This window comes from Vulpes lagopus, chromosome 3 (assembly GCF_018345385.1).
Source record: "Vulpes lagopus strain Blue_001 chromosome 3, ASM1834538v1, whole genome shotgun sequence".
Taxonomy (NCBI): Eukaryota; Metazoa; Chordata; class Mammalia; order Carnivora; family Canidae; genus Vulpes; species Vulpes lagopus.
This window is the reverse complement of record NC_054826.1, coordinates 113,407,749-113,435,014: the sequence shown is the minus strand read 5'-3', so window position 1 is coordinate 113,435,014 and position 27,266 is coordinate 113,407,749. Positions and strand designations below refer to the sequence as shown.

The 27,266-nt window shown below is 38.4% G+C and overlaps 1 protein-coding gene across 1 annotated transcript in view; it reads right to left on the bottom strand.

Moving 5' to 3' along the window:
- DNAH3 (dynein axonemal heavy chain 3) overlaps nt 1–27,266 on the bottom strand; it is a 167,261-nt gene that overhangs the window by 42,402 nt on the left and 97,593 nt on the right. Inside the window, exons 41-47 of the mRNA XM_041749430.1 lie at nt 12,425–12,528; nt 9,412–9,706; nt 7,377–7,556; nt 2,949–3,072; nt 2,703–2,859; nt 2,314–2,457; nt 602–1,268 (exon numbers count right to left, since the gene is read on the bottom strand). Of these exons, the coding sequence (XP_041605364.1) occupies nt 602–1,268; nt 2,314–2,457; nt 2,703–2,859; nt 2,949–3,072; nt 7,377–7,556; nt 9,412–9,706; nt 12,425–12,528 (1,671 nt within the window). The remainder of the gene's footprint in view (nt 1–601; nt 1,269–2,313; nt 2,458–2,702; nt 2,860–2,948; nt 3,073–7,376; nt 7,557–9,411; nt 9,707–12,424; nt 12,529–27,266) is intronic.

Here is a 27,266-nt window from a genome sequence, read left to right as displayed (position 1 = left end):
GAGACCACCAGGGCAATGCACTAAATGGAAGGAGAAGGTTCAGAGGAGAATTTAGAGAATTGAGAAGAGTACAGGGGGATGGGCTAGATGGGTGATGAGTATTAAGGAGGGCACTTGTTGTGATGAGCACTAGGTGGTATTCTCCAGAAACCAATATGGCACTATAAAATTTAAATTAAAAAGAGGAGGCACATGGGTGGCTCATTTGGTTAGGCATCTGACTCTAGATATTAGCTCAGGTCATAATCTCAGGGTCATGAGATCAAGCCCTGTGTTGGGCTCAGTGCTCAGTGGGAAGTCTGCTTAAGATTCTCTCTCTCCCTCTCCCTCTGCCCCTCCCCCTATTCTCTCTCTCTCTCTCTCTCTCTCTCTGGAATAGATAAACAAATCTTAAAAAAAAAAAAAAAGAATTGAGAAGAGCGGAACAGTTTTAAAATAGTGGTTTAGGGGAGAGTCATTTTCCACAGGAATTCAGGCACAAACCCCTGGGTGAGTGCCATGGTTGGATCAATCCTTGGACCACTGTAAGAGGACCACTGTAAGAAGACTGAGTTTAGAGCACTCCAGAGGAAAAGGGCAAACTGCATTTGCTTCTTCTTACCAAGGACAATGTGGAGGTTCTTCTTCACCCTGTCAATAAAGAAGTTATACATAGAAAGAGGAGTGACTTCAATCTTCTCGCCTTCTGTCCTGACTGCCATTTGCATTTTCTCTACAAGGTCAGCCTTCTCATCAGCTGGGAAGATGTTGGGCACATCCCCTGTGTTTAGAAGCATGTTGATGTCCTCAACAAATGATTCATCCTTGATCTGGTTATCAGCGAAGAGGAACACGGTCCTCTTGGTGGCCACTCCGACCTGCAGCATAATCTTCTTCAGGTCCTCCCGCCAGTCATAGCTTGAGTAGTTCTTGGTGATCTCAATCTGATACAGCTCATATGAGTTAATGAATGTGGACAGTTTGCTGGCACTCTGCCGCCCACTGCCCCCAATCCCCACCAGGAGCAAGTGGCCTTTGTCCTGCTTCAGGACTCTACAGATCCTGGAGATGTGCTCAATGGCAAACCTGAACATGACCAAGGACATAGGGGCCTTGCTGATGTTGTTGAACTCTTCCAGGTAGTACTCCATGACCACTGTGAGCTGTTTTAGGTCAGTGATCTCATCATAGATTTTTGGGTCACTTTCTGGCTTGAAGAAATCTCCAAAGAAGAGACTACGGATATTATCATCAACTATCTTTCCAGTGGGTGACAGGTGGATGAGGACCTGTGGAAAAGATAAATTTCAGCCGGCATTCCACAAGTGGCCCAACCAAGATGGCACTGGGAAGTATAGAGAGAGGGAACAAGAGATATGTTTGTTTCCTCTGAGCATATTCTCCAGAGTTAGGGTTCATCAATAGTTTTTTTAAACATAATATATGGATCTTATCGTTATAAAGACTATGATGAAGGGACATTAGAGAAAAAAGCATGAAAGTGATAGTTAATCTGTTTGTCAAATGGTTAAAATGTTGGTGGTCAGGCTGTGAGAACCCAGCGGTGGCATCATTTTTTTATGTGCTTGTTCCTTCACCAAACACGTACAGGTGTTATCCCTGGTCTCCACTCTGTTGCAAGAGTAGGAATGTTCTAGATGCTTTCTCTTCCTGATAATGGAACCTGGCAGTGCTTTAGTACTTGGCCCCTGGGTACAACATGAAACACCTGCAATTTTTCTGTGGTGAAATCACGTTTCTTAAAAACAGAGGTACAACTAGACGAGGGAAACCATGGCTCTCTTCTACTTGGGCTTCACCAGGGCCTCAATTAAACCATAAAAATTTCACAGTTCATTTCTCAACCTTAGAAAATTATTTTAAGTTGATTATAAACAATTACATCAGTTCATAAGCCACTTTGAATGGATACAAATGTATATGCTATCAGGGAAGTGAGGCAAAATTGGGCCAAGTATATTATCATCAAATCTAGTGATTAGTTGACTCAATTCCATTTCCTGAGATTCAGAAAACAGAGCCATGAGTCTCCACTAGGAAGGAGAGTTGAAATCTGGGGATCCCTGGGTGGCTCAGCAGTTTAGCACTGGCCTAGGGTGTGCTCCTGGAGTCCCGGGATCAAGTCCCACGTCAGGCTCCCTGTATGGAGCTTTCTTCTCCCTCTGCTTGTGTCTCTGTCTCTCTCTGTGTCTCTCATGAATAAATAAATAAAACCTTTTTTAAAAAAAAGAAAAAGAAACTTGAAATCTGAGACTAACATAGTCAAATATTTGGAATCATTTCTGGGGCCAAATGCTCATAGGGTCTGCTTACCTTCTCCATGGTCTGCTTGAAGCAACTGGATGTGGTTTCCTTCACCATGTTGAAGAAGACCTGCCTGTCCTCATGGTCAATCAGACGGTCGTAGAAGACCCGATAAACCTCATGGATCCAAAGCCGGATAAATTTTTCCACATCCTGAAAATCCAGAGTTAATTATTTATGTGAATGGAAGGTGGTACCTGAGCTGGTATTTCTCAAACAGTTCCTAAATCCTGGGATTGACTGAGTATTAAACAAGATAATGTTTACAAAATACTTAGCACAATACCTACCAGAGACAAATGCTTAATAAAAGTTAGCTATTACTATTATCATTGTTTATTCCATATAGCCAAGGATATTGCTGAATGAACTTGATAACAGAAATAATAGTGTCTGACCTGTAGGTGGGTGTGAGGGCAGAGCAGTACCCCTTGGATAACCCGTGAAAAGTCTCGTAGGTTAAAGACGTAATGAGACTTGGAGGGAGTTGGCAAGAAATTCTCCACTGCAGCTTTATAAATTGTCATAGTAGCTTGTACCAGCATCTTTCCATACCTTAAGAGGAAGAGAAAGGCAGATTCATCAAGGAGGAGCCAGAACTGAGAATCCAGGCCAATACTGAGGAAGACATAGGGACCTCTTACCTTAAGAATATCACGTCAAATCCTTTCCCAAAATGCCAGTCAGCAATTGAACTGAAAATCTTGGTTAAAATGTCATCCTCAAAGGCATTGATGGAAACGATATTTAGATGGCGAGTGAATCGTCCTGGAAAACACATACACTCATACCTATCTCCTGGGCCTTGTGATCCTGGGACATAGAAGAGTATGTTTTCCTCTGCCTTATTTTTCTAGAGCTATGCTATACAATATGGCAGCCTCTAACCAGATATGGCTATTTAAACTTCATTAATATTAAATAATATTAAAAAATAATTTCCTCAGTCTCACTAGCCACATTTCAAGTGCTCAAGAGTAACATGTGACTAATGGCTGGCTATTGTATCATATAATGCAAACACAGAACATCTCCATGATTGCAGTAATTCTATTAATAGCACTAGACTAGTGTTCAAGATTGTTTTTAAAAGTGAAGGCAATATGGGATCATTGTAAAATAGTCAATTCATAAATACTTTTATAGAAAGCGAGCATCATCTTTGACTTACCTCTCACATACCAAATCCATTCTTCCCCCAATTAACTACTATTAAATTGGTATCCTTACATATCTATCTATATTTACCTACCTGTCTTTTTTTTTACTTACCTGTCTAATGTTAGTTATCTATTTATATTTATATCTACATATCAGCTTTATTGATATAATCCACATACTATATAATTCACCCATATAAAGTATACAATGCAATTGTTTTTTAATATTTTAGCTCTGCAACCAATACCACAATTGATTTTAGAACATTTTAATCACCTCAGAAAGAAATCTTGTACCCATTAACAGTTAATTCCATTTCCTTGGAGCTCTTGGCAATGAAAAACCTATTTTCTACTTCTATAAATTTATCTGGGGATCCCTGGGTGGCGCAGCGGTTTAGCGCCTGCCTTTGGCCCAGGGCGCGATCCTGGAGACCCGGGATCGAATCCCACGTCGGGCTCCCGGTGCATGGAGCCTGCTTCTCCCTCTGCCTATGTCTCTGCCTGTCTCTCTCTGTGTGTGTGACTATCATAAATAATTAAAAAAAATAAATTTATCTGTTTTTTAAAAGCATTTTATTATATAAAATAAAATGCAGATATTAAAAACCAGAGAAAAACGACTAGTTTTGGTGGGTCATCATAAGGTCAACAGCCTTACATATACTATCCAAATAAAAAAAAAATCAAGCTTTCCCAATCCTCCATAGATGCCCCTCCACATATCACATCCCAAAGATAGCCTTCTATCTCCAAAGATTACTACTATCCTGACTTTTACAGTAATTTGCTGTCTTGCATTTCTTTATGTTTTTATCTCTCAAGTGTTCATTCCTACACACCTGAGTTTAATCCTCCCAATTAAAAAAACAATTGATATATTTTTTAAAGATTTTATTTATGTATTCATGAGAATACACAGAGAGGAGAGAGAGAGAGAGAGGCAGAGACACAGGCAGAGGGAGAAGCAGGCTCCATGCAGGGAGCCTGACATGGGACCCGATCCAGGATCACGCCCTGGGCTGAAGGCAGTGCTAAACCGCTGAGCCACCCAGGCTGCCCTGATGTTTTTTTAAGTCTCTTTAATCTATAGGTTCTCCTCCTTCCATCCCTTTCTTTCATCTTTTGTTTGTTGAGTATCTGGGTTGTTCGATCTGTAGAGTTCCCACAGTCAGTATTTTACTGATTGTATACTCATGGTGCAGTTAATTCTGTTCCTCTATCCTCATACGCATTTCAAAGTAATTTGCATCTGGATCTAGATATCTGATTTGATCAGGTTCAGATTCCATTTCTGGCCAAATGGTAGGTGGTAATACATTCCTTCATTAGATGGAAGGAATGATGTCTCTCCTTCTGTGATATTGGTGGCTACAGATGCTCAATGGCTAGATCTATTAATTCACTCATTAGTGTAAAGTGGTGATATTTTGATTCTATCATCTCTTTTTCATATATTAGCTGGAATATTTTTATAAAGAGACACTTACCCTTATCTAAGATTTGCTTATACCATGGTACATTTCAAATAATAAAGTCAGGATAAACATTTGATTCCATTTATTTATCAGTTTTCAAGATAATAAATTGGTTCCTTACCATCCTCTGAAAATGACCAACCATCATTGTTATTATAGACTAATGGATTTAAATTTATTTTGATAAATTTCAATCCATTAAAATCATTGTTGAAACTCTAATTTTCCCATCTTTGGCCAGTGAGAGCTTCCTTATGTTGCCAACTAAGTCCTGTTGACATGACTATTTAATCTTTTTTTTTTAAAGATTTTATTTATTTATTCATGAGACACACACACACACACACACACACAGAGGCAGAGACACAGGCAGAGGGAGAAGCAGGCTCTATGGAGGGAGCCCAATGTGGGACTTGATCCCGGGACTCCAGGATCACGCCCTGGGCCGAAGGCAGGCGCTAAGCTGCTGAGCCACCCAGGGATCCCCAACTGTTTAATCTTTGAAAGCTTTCTCAAAAAAAAAAAAAAGAAAAAAAGAAAAAAAAAAAAAAGAAAGCTTTCTCATTATCTGGTATATCAAGAAGTTACAAGCTCATCTTGTATATCTTCTGCCCTAGCTATGCAATACGCCCTGGTTCCTTTCAGTAGGAAACTGGATTTCAAGATAATACAGGTGCTAGGCATGTTCAGTGTTAATGAGATGTTTATTATTTCCTAGACCTAGTACATCAGTGGACATCATGAGTTACTACTGATATTTCTAATATAGGATTCTAGGGCTTTCACTTAATTTCATCTACATTACATCTTGATCTCCTTTCTTCCATACTGAGACTCCTGGTTCTCAAGGACACAAGTGTCAGTGGAAAAAGAAACTTCCACAATAACTCTTGTGTAACCCTACTTTACACAAAGCTCTTAGAATAAGAACATACTACTACTACCAATTATGGTAACTGAAGACTCTTTAAAACTTTTTGTACTTGCTATCCTCATCTCTCCTCCATTTTATAAAATATTTCTTTTAAAAAATATATTTTATTTAAATTCAATTTACCAACATACAGTCTAACACCCAGTGCTCATCTCATTAAGTGCCTTGCTTAGTGCCTGTCACCCATGGTTTGTCTTCCTCTCTAATTTTTCTCCACTCAGTTTCCCTCCTTTCCCTTATAGTCCCTTTCACTATTTCTTATATTCCACATATGAATGAAACCAAAGATAATTATCTTTCTCTGATTGACTTATTTCACTCAGCATTGTACCTTTCTCCATTTTCAATTGTTCTATATTTCTGACACTGAATCTTATAGCCTGTACCTATTATAATCTCTCTTAGGTAGTCTTAGTTCAACAGATAATAGTATATTTAATGCTTACTACAGGTTGTTATATCAATCTCTTTATGGTCATTTTCATCAAGTGATACCCATTTTCTAGTAGGTTCCTGAGAATGGGCTTGTGGAAGTAAATCTGAGTTCTTGCATTCTGTCACAGTTTTCCTTTTATATGTGAAAGTCAGCTTTGCTGGTTATAAAATCCTTGACTCTTATTTTATTTCCTTGAGCATCTTAAATATAATATTTCATTTTCCTCTGCATAAAGCATTGTGGTTAGACAGTTTTAAGATGATCTAATTTTATTTATCTTAAAAGTCATGTACTCTTTTGTGCCTAGATGCCCAAAAGATTTTTTCCTTTTCTTTAAAGTCCAGCAATTTTACTAGTGCATGTCTTGGTAGTCATCATTATTGAGTCTGTATTGGACCAAATAAGATCATCCTTTCCATTTTCCTTATGGTAAATTTTACAGATAAGAAGATTAAATGTCAGGGGGGAGAGTGAGGTCAAAGAATCTTAGGTTTAAAAATGGTATTAAGATTCTTAAACTATGATGTATCTCAGAATTAAAATACAGATCCTGGAAGAATCCAGTTGCCCCTGAAGCAAATGTATTTCTGAACTGTCAGGTGATAGGGAAAACTCTTATTTGTTTTTTTGTTTATTATTATTATTTTGCTTAGGCCACTTTGGTTTAGTTGTTTTATCGCTGGCAATCTGAAGAACTGTAAAAAACAAAACAGGTGAATCTGTCATTACTCCTGCTTGAGAACCTCTGGTCTAACCTTCTGCCTGGAATACATGCTGGCTACTCCTTTTCATATGGAGAGTTCCTCCAGGGAACTCTGTCCCTCCAGAGCCTAGCCAAAGACTCTCACATTTTCTTTTCATCTTCAAGTCCATTTCACACAACTTCCAACATGAAGTCTTCAAATTCCACTCCCTAGAGTGGGCCCAAACCCTTCTAGCTACAGCCTAAATATACTTTTATCCATCTTCCATCAGGACAGAGTGCCCTGTACCAACCATCCATCCACAAAGGTGGTCTGGCTCTGCTAGACAATGAAGAGGAATGAACTTTCTCTTTCACGTACCAGTAATGTCATTCCTTCCCCCCCCGGGGGGCCCCATGGCTGTCACAAGCAGCACATCCACAATATCCAGCTTATTTGTGTCCTTCTTGTCAAACCAGCCACCATGGTCAATCCATTGCCTCAAGAGCTCAATGGGGGGCTGGGCCCCATACACCTCTTTGGCTGGCATGTTGAGGTCATCTGGGGAAAGAAGGCATGGCCACACATTGTAAGTCTTTGGGATCTCTTGCTTTCAGAGGAGGTATTAGATGACTATTCCCTTCATGGAGAATCTGTTCCTAGTTGTCCCATTCCCACTCTAGGCAGGGCTCAGCCAGTGGATATTTTAACCATATGGGAAGAGGATTTCTGGGTTCTGGGCTCTCCTATTTCATTGAGATGTCTGCTTATTGTGACTTTAAGGATGCATGGATTGGCATCAACAAAGAGGCATTTAATCTTTTTCCCATTCCATCAACCACAATATATTGATTCTCTACTGTGCGCTGGATATTTTGTTAGTTTCTGGGGATATGGTGGTGAGGAAGACTGTCATACTCCCAGCCAACAGGGTACATAATTCAACTACCAGGTAACAACTGAACCCCAATGAGAGAAAAGTTTTGAGCTAGGGTTTTGAGGATCAAAACCGAAATGGCAGGGAAAGTGACTTTCTCAAGAGCAAAAATTGATTTCCCCCAATATCATATTATAATCCAGTCACTGCACATAGAAGACACTCAATAAAAGGAAGCTCTCTTAATTTTCCTCTGAAAATGGATTGAATGCCCAGTTTGTATCAGATAACATTTCAAGGGTTTTATACATATCTCATCTAATCCAAATAATGACTTTATAAGGAAGATAGTATTACTTTTATGTTACATATGAGGAACTGAGAGTCATGGAAGTTAAGTCACAATATGCCTACGATTAGAAAGTGAGATTTGAACCTAGATCTGTTTGGCGACAAAGCTTAAATTGTTTCTGGATATTACCCTAAGAAATAAGAAGGAAGAACAGTTTGGAGAGAAGGGGAAAGGGAAGAAAAGAAAGGAAAAACAAAATAAAATTGGATCTCTGCCTTTAAGAAGCTAACGTTAGTGGGCAAGGATATAAATTACACATAATATTCACTATCAATACATAAAATTTAAGGACAGGACATGGAATAACCCAGAAGAGGATGGCATTACTTTTATTAAGTGACAACCCTATGAGTTAGCAGTAAGATAGTAGAAAATATAATGTATTTGTCATAAAAAAAACAACAACCTGGGTTTGGGTCATGGCTCCAGAATTTTCTAGATGTTTGACAGAATTTAACCATCTGGAGCCATAATTAGCTGACTAGTAAAATGATAATGATGGTTAGCAACCTCACAGGGATGTTAGGGTCAAATGGAATAAATGAGCAAGTGCTTTGTAAGCGGGTAAAATCCTGGGAAAATTCAATGTGCTTATTTCACAAATACTTATTTAGCAACTCTTAAGTTACTTCATTTACTGATAACATTTCTCTGACACAAAATGGAACAAGGAGTTTATCACAAAGTGAGTGTTGTTTTTGGAGATGCAAGAGGGTAAACATCCTTCTGGAACTAATTTTCACTATAAGGTAACCTTGCCTGATCCAAAGGCTTATCTTCATCTCAGGAGAAACTGGGAGCCTACCTGAGGCAAAAAGGCCTGGACTATATCTTACTTACTGAAAATCTGACATATAGTACTTGATCAAGAAATACATGGTAATGAAAGAAAGAAAGGGAAGGAAAAATTAAATAAGATGAGAGAAAAGGAGGGAAGGAAGGGGGGAAGTAGAAGGAAAAAGGAAGGGAAGAAGGATAGAGAAGAAAAGGGGAGGGAAGGAATACTAAATTATATTAGTCAGAAATACATCATTTCTTAGAGAGAGTAAAAGGGCTGTAAAGTGGTCCTACAAAAAAAAAAAAAAAAAAAAAAAAAAAAAATAAAATAAAGTGGTCCTACAAAGGGGGTTGTGGTTGCTGCAGCATAGAAGAATCTGGTTGTGCTCAGATTCAGGCTAATGTCTTACCCACAAATACCACCGCTTTCTTCCCTATGGGAGGCCCAAAAAGGCCCTTCCGCCGTCGATCCAGCTTGGACATGATGATATCCTGAGTCTGATTAGCTGAGGTTCGGGCAGAAAAATTGATGAAGTTGGGTAGGTAAGTGTTTTTGGGAAGGCGAAGAAGGAAATTGTTGGTAATGACTGATTTGCCAGTGCCTGTGGGCCCCACAAACAGCACTGGAATTTCATGGTCCAGATAGGTTTTCAAGAAGAAGGACTGTCTGGCTGTCTCCATTGTGGGGATGATGAGTTCTGAAACCTGTACCACAAAGACATGGGACAGTCTTGTTACTGGGCCAGAAGGCTGGGTCGGCACTTGGGAGACTTATTATCCATTAAGCTTCATCCCTTACTATCTTTATGACTTTGAGTGAATATTTAACTCCACTGGGGACCTTAGTTTCTTCATCTGTGAGACAGGATAATAAAGGGACCCAGGTCACCAAGCTGTTTTGAGGATTAAATGAGATCATACATGTCAAGATGGGCATTTCGGGCTCTGTTTTTGTAGATGAGGAAACTGAGGTCCAGAGCTCTTCTGCAATTTGCCCAAGTAACACAGCAAGTGTGGAAACACAGGGACTTGAATTCCAGCTTGTCTGATTCCAAAGTCTATATCATGGTATAGGCACCAATTACATTAAGGACCAGTCTATAGCTGTTGTCCCCTGAGATCATTGCTCTGAACCAACCCATCTGCCTTGCCCCAAAGTCCACTTCCCATATGTCATCTCTACTCCAGGCTTGGGAGGGTCGGGTGTGACTCTCAGCCCCCATTCCCTGCACTTATTCCTGATCTGCTTTTTCCAACACTCAAATCCCCACTTAACCTTTTTTTTCTTTTTTCCAATATGGGCATTATTACACTCTTCCTGGTATTCAGACCCCAAATGGATTCTAAGGGCTTGGTCTTGGGCTCCTGGAATCCCTATTACCTTGAGTAGAATACCTTACCTTAGTTTGACTTCCCTGAGCCTGAACCCTTGTAAACATTTGGCTACATTTGGTCCCTCTGTGGGAAGAGAGGAGGGGACTGGAAGATGTATATCATATGCTGACATTTCCTTATATGCCTAGGCTGGAAGGGGCTAGTGAATATGGAGCCACTGTGTTGCACATCTCCAGAAAGCCCCATGCGCATTGTGGTTTATGGAAATGGTGTCCCTAAAGCAAAGCTAGACCAAAATACCAATGGTGCAAACTGGGTCTGTACATACAGAGCAACATGGCAGCTCTCTGTGTACTAATAGAAAAAGGCTGGGCTTCTTTTGATAAGTAATTTACTCGAAGGAAAAGGAATAGACAGGGCAGGAATTGAAGTGTAGAGGAAGAGAATTAATTAAGGTAGAGTTCAAAGAGTTTTGAACTATGAGAGAATCCATTTGAATCTATGAGAGAATTGAAGTGTAGAGGAAGAGAATTAATTAAGGTAGAGTTCAAAGAGTTTTGAACTATGGAGGGTTTGCCTGCATTATCCCCTGCAGTTTTCCCAGTAACCCTCTGAGGCTGGAGAATTACTGGCTCACTTGTCCAAAGCCACAGAGCCAGTAAGTGGTGCTGAAGGCAAGGCCAGGCATAAGATGCTTATTTTGCTACCAAGATGAAATTAAAGCAAGTTGGGTTTCAGAGATTTTTAATTTCAGAGGCTAGAATACTTGACAAAGGGAAAATTTTTAGCAGAACTTAGAATCTCTCTGAGTTCGACAATCTTATTTGTATGAATTCAGCACAATTTCAAACCCCTGGAGTTCAGATGACTAAGCTCTTTAAGGTGAATTCAAGTTTTGGATCTCCATGCTTGGGGCTTCTGCACAACACTCAGCCTCCAGAGTGTGTCCTAAATTCAGCACACATCTACCTCTGCTTATCACACCATCTTCGGGATCAGCTGTGGTCCTGCTAGCTGTCTGACTTGATTGTCAATATTCCCACTTTTCCATCCACTGTCCACCACTCAATTTGGGGCCTGAAAGATCTGCAATCACCCCCAGAAAGATACAGTATGTCCGCTACATACTACTAACAGGCAAATTTTCCACAAAGAAATGAGCAGGAGTTGTAGCTGAATCATCTGTTAACCAGAAAACCTGTAAATCAGCACTGTTTTTCTAAGAATCCTCATCAAGGGAATTTTTGGGAATTTTGAAGAAAAGGCAACAATCTTTTTTGGCTGAGATGTCTGAGAGGTAAGACCTATCACCACCTGGCATTGATAACTGATCACATGACAGTGCTAATAATCAAAATAGTAACTGACCTAGATCTAGCACATAACATGTGCCACGTGTTCATGCAGAGTGCCTTCAGTTCTTGCAAACACCCTTTTTCTTAAAAAAAAAAAAAAGATTTTATTTATTTATTCATGAGACACAGAGAGACAGAGAGAGAGAGAGGCAGAGACACAGGCAGAGGGCAAAGCAGGCTCCACGCAGGGAGCCCGACGTGGGACTCGATCCCGGGTCTCCAGGATCAGGCCCTGGGCCGAAGGCAGTGCCAAATCGCTGAGCCACCTGGGCTGCCCACAAACACCCTTTAAGTATTTTTCTTCTATTGTGTAGTTGAGTAACTTGAAGCAAAGAGTGTGAAAGCTGAGTAAGGAATCTGCATCTAATTCTAAAGCCCGTGCTTTCGAAGGTTGATCCAGCTTGTGTTTATTTTTTTTTAATTTTTTTTAAAGATTTTTATTTATTTATTCATGACAGACACTGAGGGAGAGGCAGAGACACAGGCAGAGGGAGAAGCAGGCTCCATGCAGGGAGCCTGACGTGGGACTCGATCCTGGGTCTCCAGGATCACACCCTGGACTGAAGGCAGCACTAAACCGCCGAGCTACCCAGGCTGCCCCCAGCTCATGTTTAAAACTTTTTCTAAAGAAAGTTCTCAAAAATGTGAATACAGAACTGATGTTAACTCCTCCACCTTGTGAAAATTCAGGTAATTTTAGAAAACAAAACTAGGACAAATGCCTCTCTTTTACCTTTGCATTAGCTGGGATATTTTCCTCCTCTTTGGTGATATATTCTGTCCATGTGTACCAATGTCCACCACCTTGCTTGAGGAAATAAAAATCATAGATGCTTCCTGGATTCAAAGACACAGGACAGGTCATCAGCACCTTTCATACTTAAGGTATTTTATCACTCAGCTAGAGCCATCTAAATGTGTAACTACCAGTACTGGCAGAGCTGTGGTGAAACTTAAATTAATGGTAACTGTATAAATTGGAAAAACACCTTTCAAAGAGTAGTGACCTTATCATTTGTATAAAAAATGGTAGGTACTAATTATACAAATAGTTATTTTAACAATGTAAAACAAGAAGTATTGAAAAGAACAACAAAAGAAGACAATAAATCAAATCTTACATCCAGAAATAACTTTTGATGGTAACCTTGGCTTTCTCTTTAGGGACACAAATACACTGAACATGGAAGGACGGATAAAAGTAAAGGATTTGATAAGGACAGGATCTTTGATATTACATATTATACTGTTATATATTATACTATAATATATTAATATTAGTGTACACATATATAATTACATATCATATATAAAAATGATTACATTATACATAATCTATCATATACTATTTTTTATTAATGTTTTTAAATATTTTATTTATTTGTTCATGAGAGACACAGAGAGAGAGGCAGAGACATAGGCAGTGGGACAAGCAGGCTCCCCACAGGGAGCCTATACCAGACTCTACTCCAGGATCACAACCTGAGCCAAAGGCAGACGCTCAATCACTGAGCCACCCAGGTGTCCCTATATTATACTATTTTAAAATAAAGATGTTAAATTTCATTTCACTTAACCTAGCAGAAGGAAAGGAGCCTGAGTAAAACTGAAGGACCTGTTAAACTTCAGATAAATCATGATTTACTATAAGAAATATCAGGAAGGGAGACAGAACATAAAGACTCCTAACTCGGGGAAACGAACTAGGGGTGGTGGAAGGGGAGGAGGGCGGGTGTTGGAGGGGAATGGGTGACGGGCACTGAGGTGGACACTTGACGGGATGAGCACTGGGTGTTTTTCTGTATGTTGGTAAATTAAACACCAATAAAAGTTAATTAAAAAAAAAAAAAAGAGATATTAGTTTCTAAAAGATGTTTTTTGGGAAAAAATTGAGGTATGATTGACATATAAAATAGTTTCTGGTGTACAACATAATGATTTGATATTTGTATATATTGCAAAATGATCATCACAGTAAGTCTAGTTAACATTTGGGATCATGACCTGAGCTGAAGGCAGTGGCTTAACTGACTGAGCCACTCAAGTGCCCCCTTTAAAAAAAATTTTTATTTTTAAAGCTTTATTTGTTTTAGACACACACACACACACACACACACACACACACACACACAGAGAGAGAGAGAGAGCAAGGTAAGAGGGGCAGAGGGAGAGAAAATCTTAAGCAGACTCTGGGCTGAGCGTGGAGCCCAACACTGGGCTTGATCCCAGGACCCTGACATCATGACCTGAGCCAAAACCAAGAGTCAGATGCTTAACTGGCTGTGCCATGGTAAGGTTTTCTTTTTAGATTCATTAATTCTGTCTGTCTGCCTCTTTCTTTCTGTCTCATGTTTGTAGTTTCCATACCATTTTTGCTCTGATATAATGAAGTAAATTCTTCTTGACATCTTTCCCAACATTATCTGAAGCCAATTTATCTTCCCTACTTTCCTGACCACAATTCAAGGATTGGTCTGGCTTTCTTTTCTGTAGCATGAAGTTACAGGGTTGGGTAAAAGGAAATATTCAATTGCCCTTCCTGGAAATCTGGGCTGTATACTCCCTTTCTACAATTTGGCCAATTTTCCTAAACTATGGTTCCCAACCCAGCTAGTGACATACCCCACACTCCTATAGCATTCATCTCACAACTCTGACACAGAATAGAGCTCTGGAAGATATAAACCCTGGTAGTTGCTCCCACCTGTACTAAGATCCTACAGGAGCATACAGGGGCTTCACATGTCCAAGGGTTTCTCTTAGACATTGTTCACCTTCATATTGATCATATTGTTCTGCAGGCACCATCTGCTTCTCTCCACTGTAATCTGGTGATGACCAGGGAGAATTCTCAAGATTTTGTCAACTCACTACCTTTCCTCCCAACATTGCTCTTAGGAGAACAGCGGGGTGGTGGATTCTGGGTTGAGAGATAGAACATGCCAGATCGTGTGCTTCTCTGTCCACCACTTTTCAATGCTTAGAAAATCAGGTTGGAACATTTCCTGTAGCTATTGCTGGGAAAATTTTAGGCTAAAATTGTTATTGTTGTTTTTGTTCATTTCCTTAGGTATTATCTGTTATCCTACATCACTCTGCAGCTTTACCTAGAAGTTAATCTGGCATAACACTTTTAGAAAGCAATCTGGCATTAGGCTTACAGAGCTACAAAAATGTTCTGTAGTCTAAGTCAGAAATCCCACTTCTGGGAATTTGTCATAAGGAAATAATTCACAATGAAAATAATCTCTATACATGAGTATGCAGCACCATCTGTGATAGCAAAAATTTGGAAATAATTTACATGTCTCACATTAGGAGACCAGTCAAAGTTATGTCTTATGAGATGAATGGATTATTTTGCAAAAACTAAGTATTAACATTAAAAAATGCTTTTAAGAAACAATGACAGATTGGGGCAACTGGGTGGCTCAGGCAGTTAAGCATCTGCCTTCAGCTCAGGTCATGATCTCAGGGTCTCGGGATCAAGCCCTGTGTCAGGCTCCCTGCTCAGTGGGGAGAATGCTTTTCCCTCTTCCTCTGTGCCCAGCAATCTCCAGCTTCTGCTCTCTCCCTCTCTCTCAAATAAATAAATACAATCTTTTTTTTAAATAAATACAATCTTTAAAAAATGAATGACAGATGACAATAGAATGGAAATAGAATATATATCATTATGGTAACTAGCTACAGAGCTGAAATCAGGTGGACCAGACAGAGAAAAGATTTTTTGAAAACTGAAATACTTGTGACAGGGTAGTATGAACAAAGATACTTTTTGGTCATTTTTATTTAATAGAATTCATTTTCTTTTACAATAAAAGAGGAGACATTAAAAGCATCTGAATCAGAAAATTATTTGTCTCCCTTCTCTGGCTGATATGATTAGCCAGAGCTAGTTTGTGGCTTGATACAGGAACATTAAGGCCAAACAGAAAAGGTTCAACTGAGTAAAAGTAGATTTACTAGCTATGTGACCTTGGCTAAGGTTACCATTTTTGTACACCTGTAAAATGAGTCTGATTTTATGTCAAGCTCAGAAAATCGCTGCAGAGGATAAATGAAATACATGTGTCAGACATGTTGCATAGCTCTGAGCACACAGATAAGCACTGAAAAGATTTGGCTCTAGGTCTCTGGTTCTTACCAGAGCAATGGTTCCTGTTCACTCTGTACTGTGATTTTAACCCAAATTCTGGTCCAGAAAGGAGAGAACAGTATAAATAGTACAAATCCATGTAATTCTATTACCTCTGACCATCTCCTACTTTACCCTGTGCTCCTCTCTGACACTTGAGAGAGTAAGGTAGATTTTTCAAAAAAGAAGTGAATTTTCAAAGGCACCCAGTGATTAGGTGCATAAAGGGAAATTTAGCACTTTCTGGACAGGTAAATCTCTGGGTTGACAAACAAGGATCCATACTAGATGATGTGAACCTAACCTTGAGAGAATCCCCTAAAGGCCTGTTTGCTTTCCTTAATGTATGCTCCCCAATGTAGTTCCTCCAGCATTTATCTCAGAAGTCCACTAATCCCACAGCTCCTGAGCATGAAAAGCTTAGAACACAATGCCTTGTAAGGTCAGGGAAGGCCTCCTTGGAGCTCTTACCATGAAATTTCTAACCCTGGGTCTTTGTGGAAAGGCTAGAAAGGCATTTTAATCTTTTAAAGTTGGTAATAAGACAAGTATACTCAGGTCACATATTCCATGATTTTGTACATATGAAATACCTGGAAAAGGCAAATATAAAGCAGGTGAGTGGTTGCCTGGGGCTAAAAATGGGAACAGGGATTAACTGAAAATTGGCCTGAAAGATATTATTAGGGTGATGAAAATGTTCTGAAATTGGATTATGGTGACAGTTGCACAACTATGCAAATTCACTAAAAACCACTGATTTGTACACTTATGTGGGATAATTTTATGTTATGTAAATTATACCTCAATAAAGTTGTTATATATAAAAAAATACTTAGTACTTAAAACATATCTTTTGATTCAAATGGGTTCTGGCTAGGAGTTTTGTAATTTCAAACTAAAATACTTATTAAGGCAGAAGAAAAAGAAGTGGAACGATGTCACTGGGGGAAAAAAAAACTGAAAAAAATCTCAGAATCTTCAGCTGGAATGGAATATCTTACCTTAAGAGATTGCATGAAGAAAGACAAGAGAGGCCACCAGGAAACTCAGGTTACAGCCCACACAGAAAATTGGGTAGCTGTTTCTTTGCCCTGCCAGGTATTAATCTGGACAGACTGTCTTATTTTCTCCTCACTAGGAGAGTGAGGGGCAGCAGGGTCTCAGTCCATAACGAGTAAGGAAGAGTCAGGCAGAGCACCTTAGATTCAGAGACATAGTCTTTCAAAGTAAAGAGCCACAGATGCCTCTCTGTTGAGGAACTTCCTTTTTCTAGAATGTTCACAGGAAATAAATAGAAAAGGCAGCCTCCAACAGATGGCATTAGTTGATCACATGTGGTCATTGGATGTTGGCCATCCTATTGTTCCTTACTGTAGAACAGAGTTTATAGCACCTGGGTTTATTTTAAAAGTGTTATATGGGGGCATCTCAGTGGTTCAGTTGATTAAGTGTCTCACTCTTAGTTTCAGCTAAGGTCCTGATCTCAGGGTCATGAGATGGACCCCTGTGTTGGGCTCCACACTCAGAGGGGAGTCTGCTTAAAGACTCTTTTTCCCTCTACACACCTCCGCCAGCACCTATGCTCATGCATGCTCTCTGTCCCTAAAATAAATGAATAAATCTTTAAAAAAATAAAAAATAAAAGTGTCATATGAATATTATTTACCCTGATCATGTCCAAAAGCAGTGAGAAGTTGGAAAACTAGCAGAAAGAGAGATGTATGATTACTATGTTGAAAAAGTAAAGCTTAACTTTCTGTGGACAGATTTACACTGATCACTTGCAAGGTGTCATTGTAGTCTAATAAATGGCCTTTTCAACTCAAATTTGCTTTTAACCAAAGTACTTGCTGCAAAAGAAGGTATGTGAGGAAACCAATTTTCAGTACATGTGGAAATTATGGTTTTTCTTACACTACATCAGTTGAGTAGGATGTGGAGGGAGGAGGCAAGGCCATCACAGTAGACAGATGTTATAGGGCAAAGTTACCTAGAAACTCAGTGGGAGCTGTAGATATATATATATATATCACTAGCCCTCCAGCTGCAGAAGGAAAGGAAAGATGTCACAAAGTGGACCAAGAATGAGATCAAGGGCACTTTATGCACCATCTTGGCTGACACAAAGCACGAACAGATTGATCTGGAAGGAAGAGAAAAGCAGAAAATACCATATGGAAACTGTGAAAAAAATACTGTAATATAAAGGAATATAACAGGGAAATTATACCTGAAGAACATACCTCTGAACCTTGCTTAATTTAAGGCTCAAAACCAAATTTCAGGAAATTGAATGGAATCCTAAACAGAGTACAAAAAGACACTTTTTTTAATTTTTATTTTTTTAAAGATTTTATTTATTCATGAAAGACAGAGAGAGAGAGAGAGAGAGAGAAGCAGAGACACAGGCAGAGGGAGAAGCAGGCTCCATGCCAGGAGCCCGACACAGGACTCGATCCCACTGGACTCGGTCCCAGGACTCCAGGTTCACACCCTGGGCCAAAGGCAGGCGCCAAACTGCTGAGCCACCCAGGGATCCCCCCCTTTTTTTTTCTTTTCTTTATGAAACAGGAAAAAAAAGCCATAAGGAGAAAACAGGCTAAGATAAAAATGCAAGATGAGATTTTAAAAAGGAAGATGGATGAGTTAATAGAGATGAGAATGATGGTGACAGTGATGAGAAGACAGCAATAAAAATCACTAATGTTATACCTTTTATATACCATGCTTTTATTCTAAATGTGTTTATATTTGTTAATTCATTTAATTCTTTTTTAAAAAGATGTTATTTATTTATTCATGAGAGACAGAAAGAGAGAGAGAGGCAGAGACGTAGAGAAGCAGACTCCTCACAGGAAGCCCAATGTGGAACTGGATCCCCACACCTGGGATCATACCCTGAGCCAAAGACAGATGCTCAACCGCTGAACCACCCAGGCATCCCCTAATTCTTTAAATTTATTTTATTTATTTATTTGAGAGGGAGAATGAGAGTGAATGGGGGAGGGACAGAGGGAAAGGATCTCAAGCAGACTCCATGCTGAATGTGGAGCCCAATGTAGGACTCAACCCACAACCCCAGGATCATAACTGAGCTGAAATCAAGAGCTGGATGCCTAGCTGACTAAACCATCCAGGCGCCCCATTAACTCATTTAATTCTTACAAGAACACCAAGACTGTATACTATTATTATTGTCCCCATTTTATAATTGAGGAAACTGAGAGAGAATAAGCAACTTCCTTAAGGCTAACTAATAAGTTCTGGAGGCAGGATTCAGGCCCTGACAATATGACTTGATTTTAATCATTACATTAAGAAAGGATAACAAGGAAACAAAAGATAACAATAACAGAACTAAAATCATTCATGGTAGTAAAAGCATAACTGAAGTTGTAGGTGACATACTAAAATGAAAAAAAAAATATGCATCTTAAAAGGAAAAAACACAAAAATAAGAAAAGACGTGATAGATATGAAAGCTAGACAATTAAGCTTTTCCTCAATGATGATGACAGAAAGGACTCATCACAATCAAGGGAAAATTTAGAAAAGGAACCTATATTTAGATAAAGTCTGTTAAAAAAAAAAAAAACAATGCAAAACCCTATAATGAAGCATTAAAGAACACAAAAAACCCAATCAGAACATAGGAAAAACAAACACCTGTTACATATAAAAAATTCAATCTCACTTATAATTAAAAAGAGAAGAAATTAAATTAGATCCTATTTCATACTACAAATGTGAACAGAACATCAAAATACATAAGACAGGCTGGCAAAAATTAATAGAAAAATCCAATATTATAGTTGGAGACTTCAAGCCGCCTCTATCTGTATTTGACAGATAGTGGGCAGAAAATAAGTGAGGATATAGTTAAATTGAATAGCACCATCACCATCAACTGGACCTCAATGACATTTATAGATTATTTCAACAACAGCAGAATACATTTTTCTCAAGCTCACAAGGAACATTTTCCAAGAGAGATCACATTCTGGGCTGTAAAACACACCTTAAAAATTTTAAGGAGTAGAAATCATGCAGTAAATGCTTTCAGACACAATGCAATTAAAGTAGGAATCAGTAACAAAAAGATAACTGGAAGATATCCAAATACTTGAAGATTAAACAACAGACTTCTAAATAACATATGAATCAAAGAAGAGTCTCAGGAGAAATTTTAATGTATTTGAAATAAATGATAATGACAACTTAACTTTTCAAATCTGTGGGATGCAGTGAAAGATGTGCTTCTAGAGAAATTTATGGCATTGAATGCATATGTTAGAAAAGAAGAAAGCTCTAAAATTGATAATCTAAGCTTCCACCTTAGGAAACTAGAAAATGAAGAGCAAATTAAATCCAAAATAAGGAGGAGAAAATAAATAATAAAAATTAAAGCAGAAATCAAGGAAATTGAAACAGAAAATCAACAGAGATAAATCAACAAAACCAAAAACTGTTTCTTTGAAAAGATTAATCAGATTGATAAACCTCTAGCCAGGCCAACCAAGGGAAAAAGAGAGAAGATACAAATTACTAATATCAGAAATGGAAGAGGAACCATCACTACTGATATCAGGGACATTAGGAGGATAATAAAAGAATAATAGGAACCACTCTATGACCACAAATTTGATAACTTAGATGAAGTAAAATAAATTCCTTGAAAGAGATAATTTACCAAAACTCACATAAGGAGAAAGATATAATTTAAAAAGAATGACATATATTAAAGGAACTGAATCAACAATTAATAATCTTCCAAAAGAGAGAGCACTAGACCTGGATGATGAATTCTACTAACCATTCTACTAACCATTCAAGGAAAAAAAAATATACCAATTTCTTATAATCTTCTCCAGAAAATAAAAGCATATTTATTTTTGAGGTCAGCATAATCTTGATCCCAAAACCAAAGACACAAGAGAGGAAGACTACAGACATTATCTCTCACCAAAACAGATGCAAAAATCCTTAATAAAATATTGGCAAATTAAATTTAACAATGTATTTAAAAAAAAACTACACACCACAATCCACCAGGATTTATTCTAGGTATATAAGGCATAAAATCAATTAATGTAATCTATTACAGGAACAGATTAAAGAAGAAAAATCACATGATCATATCAGTAGATTTCAGAAAAAACATTTGACAAAATCCAACACCCATTCATGATAAAAACTCTCAGTAAACTAGGTATAGAGGGGGAACTTCCTCAACTTGAGAAAGAACATCAACAAAACACCTATGGCTAACATCATACTTAGCATCAGGAACTAGATACTTTCCCCTTAAGATAAGATGCCTCCTCTCATCACTCCTATTCAACATCATATAGGAAGTCCTAGCTTATACAGTAAGATTGTTTCAAAAAGGCAGTAAAAGATTGGGAAGGAAGAAATAAAACTGTCTTTGTTTGCTGATGGCATGATTATCCATTCAGGAAATCCCAACAGAATTAACCAAACACTACTGGAACTTATAGCAAGATTGTAAGATATAAGGTTAATATACAAAAATCAAGTGCTTTCCTAGATACCAGAAATGAAAAATAGGAATTTGAAGTTAAAAACATAATGCCATTTACTTTAGTACAAAATATAAAATACTTGAATAAATCTAATAAAAAATGTACAAGAGCTATATGAGGAAAATTATAAAATGCTGATGAAGGAAATCAAACAAGATTTAAATAAATGGAGATAGAATCCATGATTATGGATAGAAAGATTCAAAAGTTCAGATGTCAGTCCTTTTCAACTTGATCAATAGCTTCAACACAATCCCAATAAAAATCCCAGCAAGTTATTCTGTAGGTATTGAAAACTGGTTCTAAAGTATCTATGGAAGGGTGAAATATCTAGAATAGCCAACAAAATATTGATGGACAACAAAGACAGAGGACTTATACTACCCAACTTCAAGACTTACTATGAAGCTATAGTAATTAAGACAGTACGGTATTGGTAAAAGAATACACAGTTCAGTGGAACAGACTAGATAATCCAGAAATATGCCCCCACACAAATAGAGTCAAGTGATTTTTGACATAAGAGCAAAGACAATTCAATGGAGAATAGTCTTTTCAAAAACTGGCTCTGGAACAAGGAGACATCTATGGACAAACAAAAGGAACCTAGACTCAGATCTTATATCTTTCACAAAAATTAATTTAAAATGGATAATAGGTTTAAATGCAAAACACAAAACTATAATACTTGTAGAAGATAACATAAGAAAAAATCTAGGTGTCTTTGGGTTTGATGTTGACTTTTTCAATACAACACAAAAAGCATGACCCATGAAAGAAAAAAATGGGCAAGGTGGATTCCATTAAAATTCAAAACTTAGGCTCTATTGAAGATACCATTAAGAAAATGAAAAGACAAGACACAGTGTGGAAGAAAATATCTGCAAAACATATCTGATAAAGGAGTTATATCCAAAATATACAAAGAATACTTAAACTATAAGAAAACAAACTCAACCATAAGAAAACAAACAATCTAATTTAAAAATGAGTGAAAGATCTGAACAGTAACTCCCCAAAGGAGATATAGAGGTGGTAAATAAGAATACAAAAAGAGGCTCAAGGGGTGCCTGGCTGGCTCAGTCAGTAGAGTGTGGAACTCTTCATTTTGGGGTTGTGAGTACAAGCCCCACATTGCATATAGGTATTACTTAAAACATCTTTAAAAAAAAAAGATGCTCAACATCATATGTCATTAGGCAATTGCAAATTGTTATTATTATATTTATATATTTTATTTATTTATTTATTTATTTATTTATTTATTTATTTATTTATTTATTTATCCATGAAAGACACAGAGAAAGAGGCAGAGGGAGAAACAGGCTCCCTTCAGGAGCCCGACACAGGACTCAATCCCAGGACTCCAGGATCATGACCTGAGCCAAAAGCATATGCTCAACCACCGAGCCACCCAGATGCCTTAGACAATTGCAAATTATAACAAGATACCATTACACACCTATTAGAATGGCTAATACCACCACCGACAACACTAAATGCTAAGGCAGATTGAGAGCAATAGGTATTCTCATTCATTGCTGTTAGGAGTACAAAATGGTGCAACCACTTTGGAAGACATGTTTGAGAGTTTCTTACAAAGCTAAACACAGGCTTACCATTTGATGCAAGAATCATGGTCCTGGGTATCTACCAAATGAACTGAAAACTTATATCCACACAAAAACCTTAATATGAATGTTTATACCTGCTTTATTTTAAATTTCCCCAAATTGGAATAAGCCAAAATGTTCTTTAATAGGTGAATTAATAAATAGCCATACAATGGGATATTATTCAGTGATAAGAAGAAATAACCTATCAAGGCAAACAAAGATCTAAAATGTCTTAAATGCATATGACTAAGTGAAAAAAGCCTGAAAGGCTACACACTGTATGATTCCAACTATATCACATGCTGGAAAGGGTGAAACTATACAGACAGGAAAACATCAATCAATGGTTGCCAAGGGGACAGGGGGGATGAATAGGTAGAACTAAGGATTTCTAGGGTAATATTAAACTATTTTGTATGATACTTTAATGGTGAATAGATGATGTTATTTGTTAAAACTCTTAGAAGAAAGTATAAAATACAAAGAGTGAAAATACAAACTATGGACTTTAGTTAAAATATAATTTATCAGTATTAGTTCATCAACTATAACAAGTATACTACACTGATGCAAGATGTTAATAATGGGGAGATTGGGAGGGAGGGGTGGTTTGGGAAAGGGACATGTGGGAACTCTGTACTTCACACTCATTTTTCTCCATAAACCTAAAACTGCTCCAAAATTAATGTTTATTGGGGAGCCTGGGTGGCTCAGTTGGTTAAGCATCTGCCTTCAGCTCCAGTCCAGGGATCAAGCCCCATGTCAGGCTCCTTGCTCAAAAGGGATTCTGCTTCTCCCTCTACCTTTGCTCCTCCTCCCACTTGTGCTCTCTCGCATATGCTCACACACTCTCTCTCAAATAAATAAATAAATAAATAAAATATTTTTAAAAATAAAATTAACATCTATTAAAATATTTTTTTACATGCTGAGTGAAGTAAGTCAATCGGAGAAGCACAATCATTATATGGTTTCATTCATAAGGGGAATATAAAAAAATAGTGAAAGGGATTATAGGGAAACGGAGAGAAAATGAGTGGGAGAGGTTAGAGAGGGTGACAAAGCATGGGAGACTCTTAACTCTGGGAAACAAACAAGGGGTAGTGGAAGGGGAGGTGGGCAGGAGGTGGGATGGGGTGACTGGGTGACAGGCACTGAGGGGGGCACTTGACAGGATGAGCACTGGGCGTCATACTAGATGTTGGCAAATCAAACTCCAATAAAATATATATTAAAAATAATAAAATAAAATATTTTTTACAAAGAGAAGAAAGTTAAAATGAAATAGCATTTTTGCATTTCAAATTCTCATAGATGAGAAAACTGAGGGTACAAGAGGGAACACAGCTCAATAATGAAAACCAGAATCGAAGTGTCTTGACCCCTGCCTCTAGCTCAATGTTCTTGCTCATCATATGTGATAAAGAACCAGCTTGGGATGCCTGGGTGGCTCAGCGCTTAAGCACGTCTGCCTTCGGCTCAGGGTGTGGTCCCGGAGTCCCGGGATCGAGTCCTGCATCGGACTCCCTGCATGGAGCCTGCTTCTCCCTCCGCCTGTGTCTCTGCCTCTCTGTGTCTCTCATGAATAAATAAATTTTTAAAAATCTTAAAAAAAAAAAAAAAAGGACCAGCTCTTCCCCCTCTGGTCTGTCACTGATCAACTCTTTGATAATAAAGCAGAAGAAAAGGGAGCTTCTAGAAAAATGAAATCATACAAAACCCAAGCCCACTTTTAAATTAGTTTTAAAGGATATAAAAATCACTCTATCCTATTGCTAAAATGTTTCCAGCTGCCTACTCTCCCATTTCCACAACCTCTCTCACTGGGATCTGAAAGGGTGCACACCTGGTAAAAAAAAAATAATAATAAAAAATAAAATAAAAATAAAAAAAGACCCTGGGCACAATGATTGCAAGTGACACAAGTGGAGATTACCGAAAGCTTCTTCTGGCTATCGTGGGCCAGTAGGAGAGATTTTCTAAATAAATGAAGCATATCCTTCAATGACTGATCTGCATGCAGCAATATCAACCATCACCTAACCAAAAGAGCTTTTTACTAAGGACTGTGTCAGGGTATTGTGCTTGGTTTGCACATGTGGTTATTGCCTTAATTCTTATTTTTTTTCCTCTACAATCAGTGTGAAGCAATATCACAATGATGGTAGTAATAATGCAATGTTTATAAGGCATAATTTTCACTGTTCTTATTCTAATCAGAATCCCAAATTAAATAAAAATCACAAAAAATAAATATCACAACAATCTCTAAAAAAAACACACACAATGGAGTATTATTTAATACTATTTAATACTATTTAATAATAGTTTAATATTACCCTAGAAATGGTAATACTCAGGATGGTGAAGGCACAGGGGAAATTTAGCTTTAAAAGCTCTAAAATTGGGATCCCTGGGTGGCGCAGCGGTTTGGCGCCTGCCTTTGGCCCAGGGCGCTATCCTGGAGACCCGGGATCGAATCCCACGTCAGGCTCCCGGTGCATGGAGCCTGCTTCTCCCTCTGCCTGTGTCTCTGCCTCTCTCTCTATCTCTCTGTGACTATCATAAATAAATAAAAATTAAAAAAAAATTTAAAAAAAAAAAAAAGCTCTAAAATTTATCCATTCATCTTTCGATGGACACCGAGGCTCCTTCCACAGTTTGGCTATTGTGGACATTGCTGCTAGAAACATCAGGGTGCAGGTGTCTCGGTGTTTCATTGCATCTGAATCTTTGGGGTAAATCCCCAACAGTGCAATTGCTGGGTCGTAGGGCAGGTCTATTTTTAACTCTTTGAGGAACCTCCACACAGTTTTCCAGAGTGGCTGCACCAGTTCACATTCCCACCAACAGTGTAAGAGGGTTCCCTTTTCTCCGCATCCTCTCCAACATTTGTGGTTTCCTGCCTTGTTAATTTTCCCCATTCTCACTGGTGTGAGGTGGTATCTCATTGTGGTTTTGATCTGTATTTCCCTGATGGCAAGTGATGCAGAGCATTTTCTCATGTGCATGTTGGCCATGTCCATGTCTTCCTCTGTGAGATTTCTCGTCATGTCATTTGCCCATTTCATGATTGGATTGTTTGTTTCTTTGGTGTTGAGTTTAATAAGTTCTTTATAGATCTTGGAAACTAGCCCTTTATCTGATACGTCATCTGCAAATATCTTCTCCCATTCTGTAGGTTGTCTTTTAGTTTTGTTGACTGTATCCTTTGCTGTGTAAAAGCTTCTTATCTTGATGAAGTCCCAATAGTTCATTTTTGCTTTTGTTTCCTTTGTCTTCGTGGATGTATCTTGCAAGAAGTTACTGTGGCCAAGTTCAAAAAGGGTGTTGCCTGTGTTCTCCTCTAGGATTTTGATGGACTCTTGTCTCACATTTAGATCTTTCACCCATTTTTTTTTTTTATGATAGTCACAGAGAGAGAGAGAGAGAGAGAGAGAGAGAGAGAGAGAGGCAGAGAGAGAAGCAGGCTCCATGCACCGGGAGCCCGACGTGGGATCCGATCCCGGGTCTCCAGGATCGCGCCCTGGGCCAAAGGCAGGCGCCAAACCGCTGCGCCACCCAGGGATCCCTTTCACCCATTTTGAGTTTATCTTTGTGTATGGTGAAAGAGAATGGTCTAGTTTTATTCTTCTGCATGTGGATGTCCAATTTTCCCAACACCATTTATTGAAGAGACTGTCTTTCTTCCAATGGATAGTCTTTCCTCCTTTATCGAATATTAGATGACCATACATTTCAGGGTCCACGTCTGGGTTCTCTATTCTGTTCCATTGATCTATGTGTCTGTTTTTGTGCCAGTACCACACTGTCTTGATGACCACAGCTTTGTAGTACAACCTGAAATCTGGCATTGTGATGCCCCCAGCTATGGTTTTCTTTTTTAAAATTCCCCTGGCTATTCGGGGTCTTTTCTGATTCCACACAAATCTTAAAATAATTTGTTCTAACTCTCTGAAGAAAGTCCATGGTATTTTTATGTGGTTTATGTATACAATGGAATATTACTCAGCAATTAGAAACGACAAATACCCACCATTTGCTTCATCGTGGATGGAACTGGAGGGTATTATGCTGAGTGAAGTAAGTCAATCGGAGAAGGACAAACAGTGTATGTTCTCATTCATTTGGGGAATATAAATAATAGTGAAAGGGAATATAAGGGAAGGGAGAAGAAATGTGTGGGAAATATCAGAAAAGGAGACAGAACATAAAGACTCCTAACTCTGGGAAACAAACTAGGGGTGATGGAAGGGGAGGAGGGCGGGGGGTGGG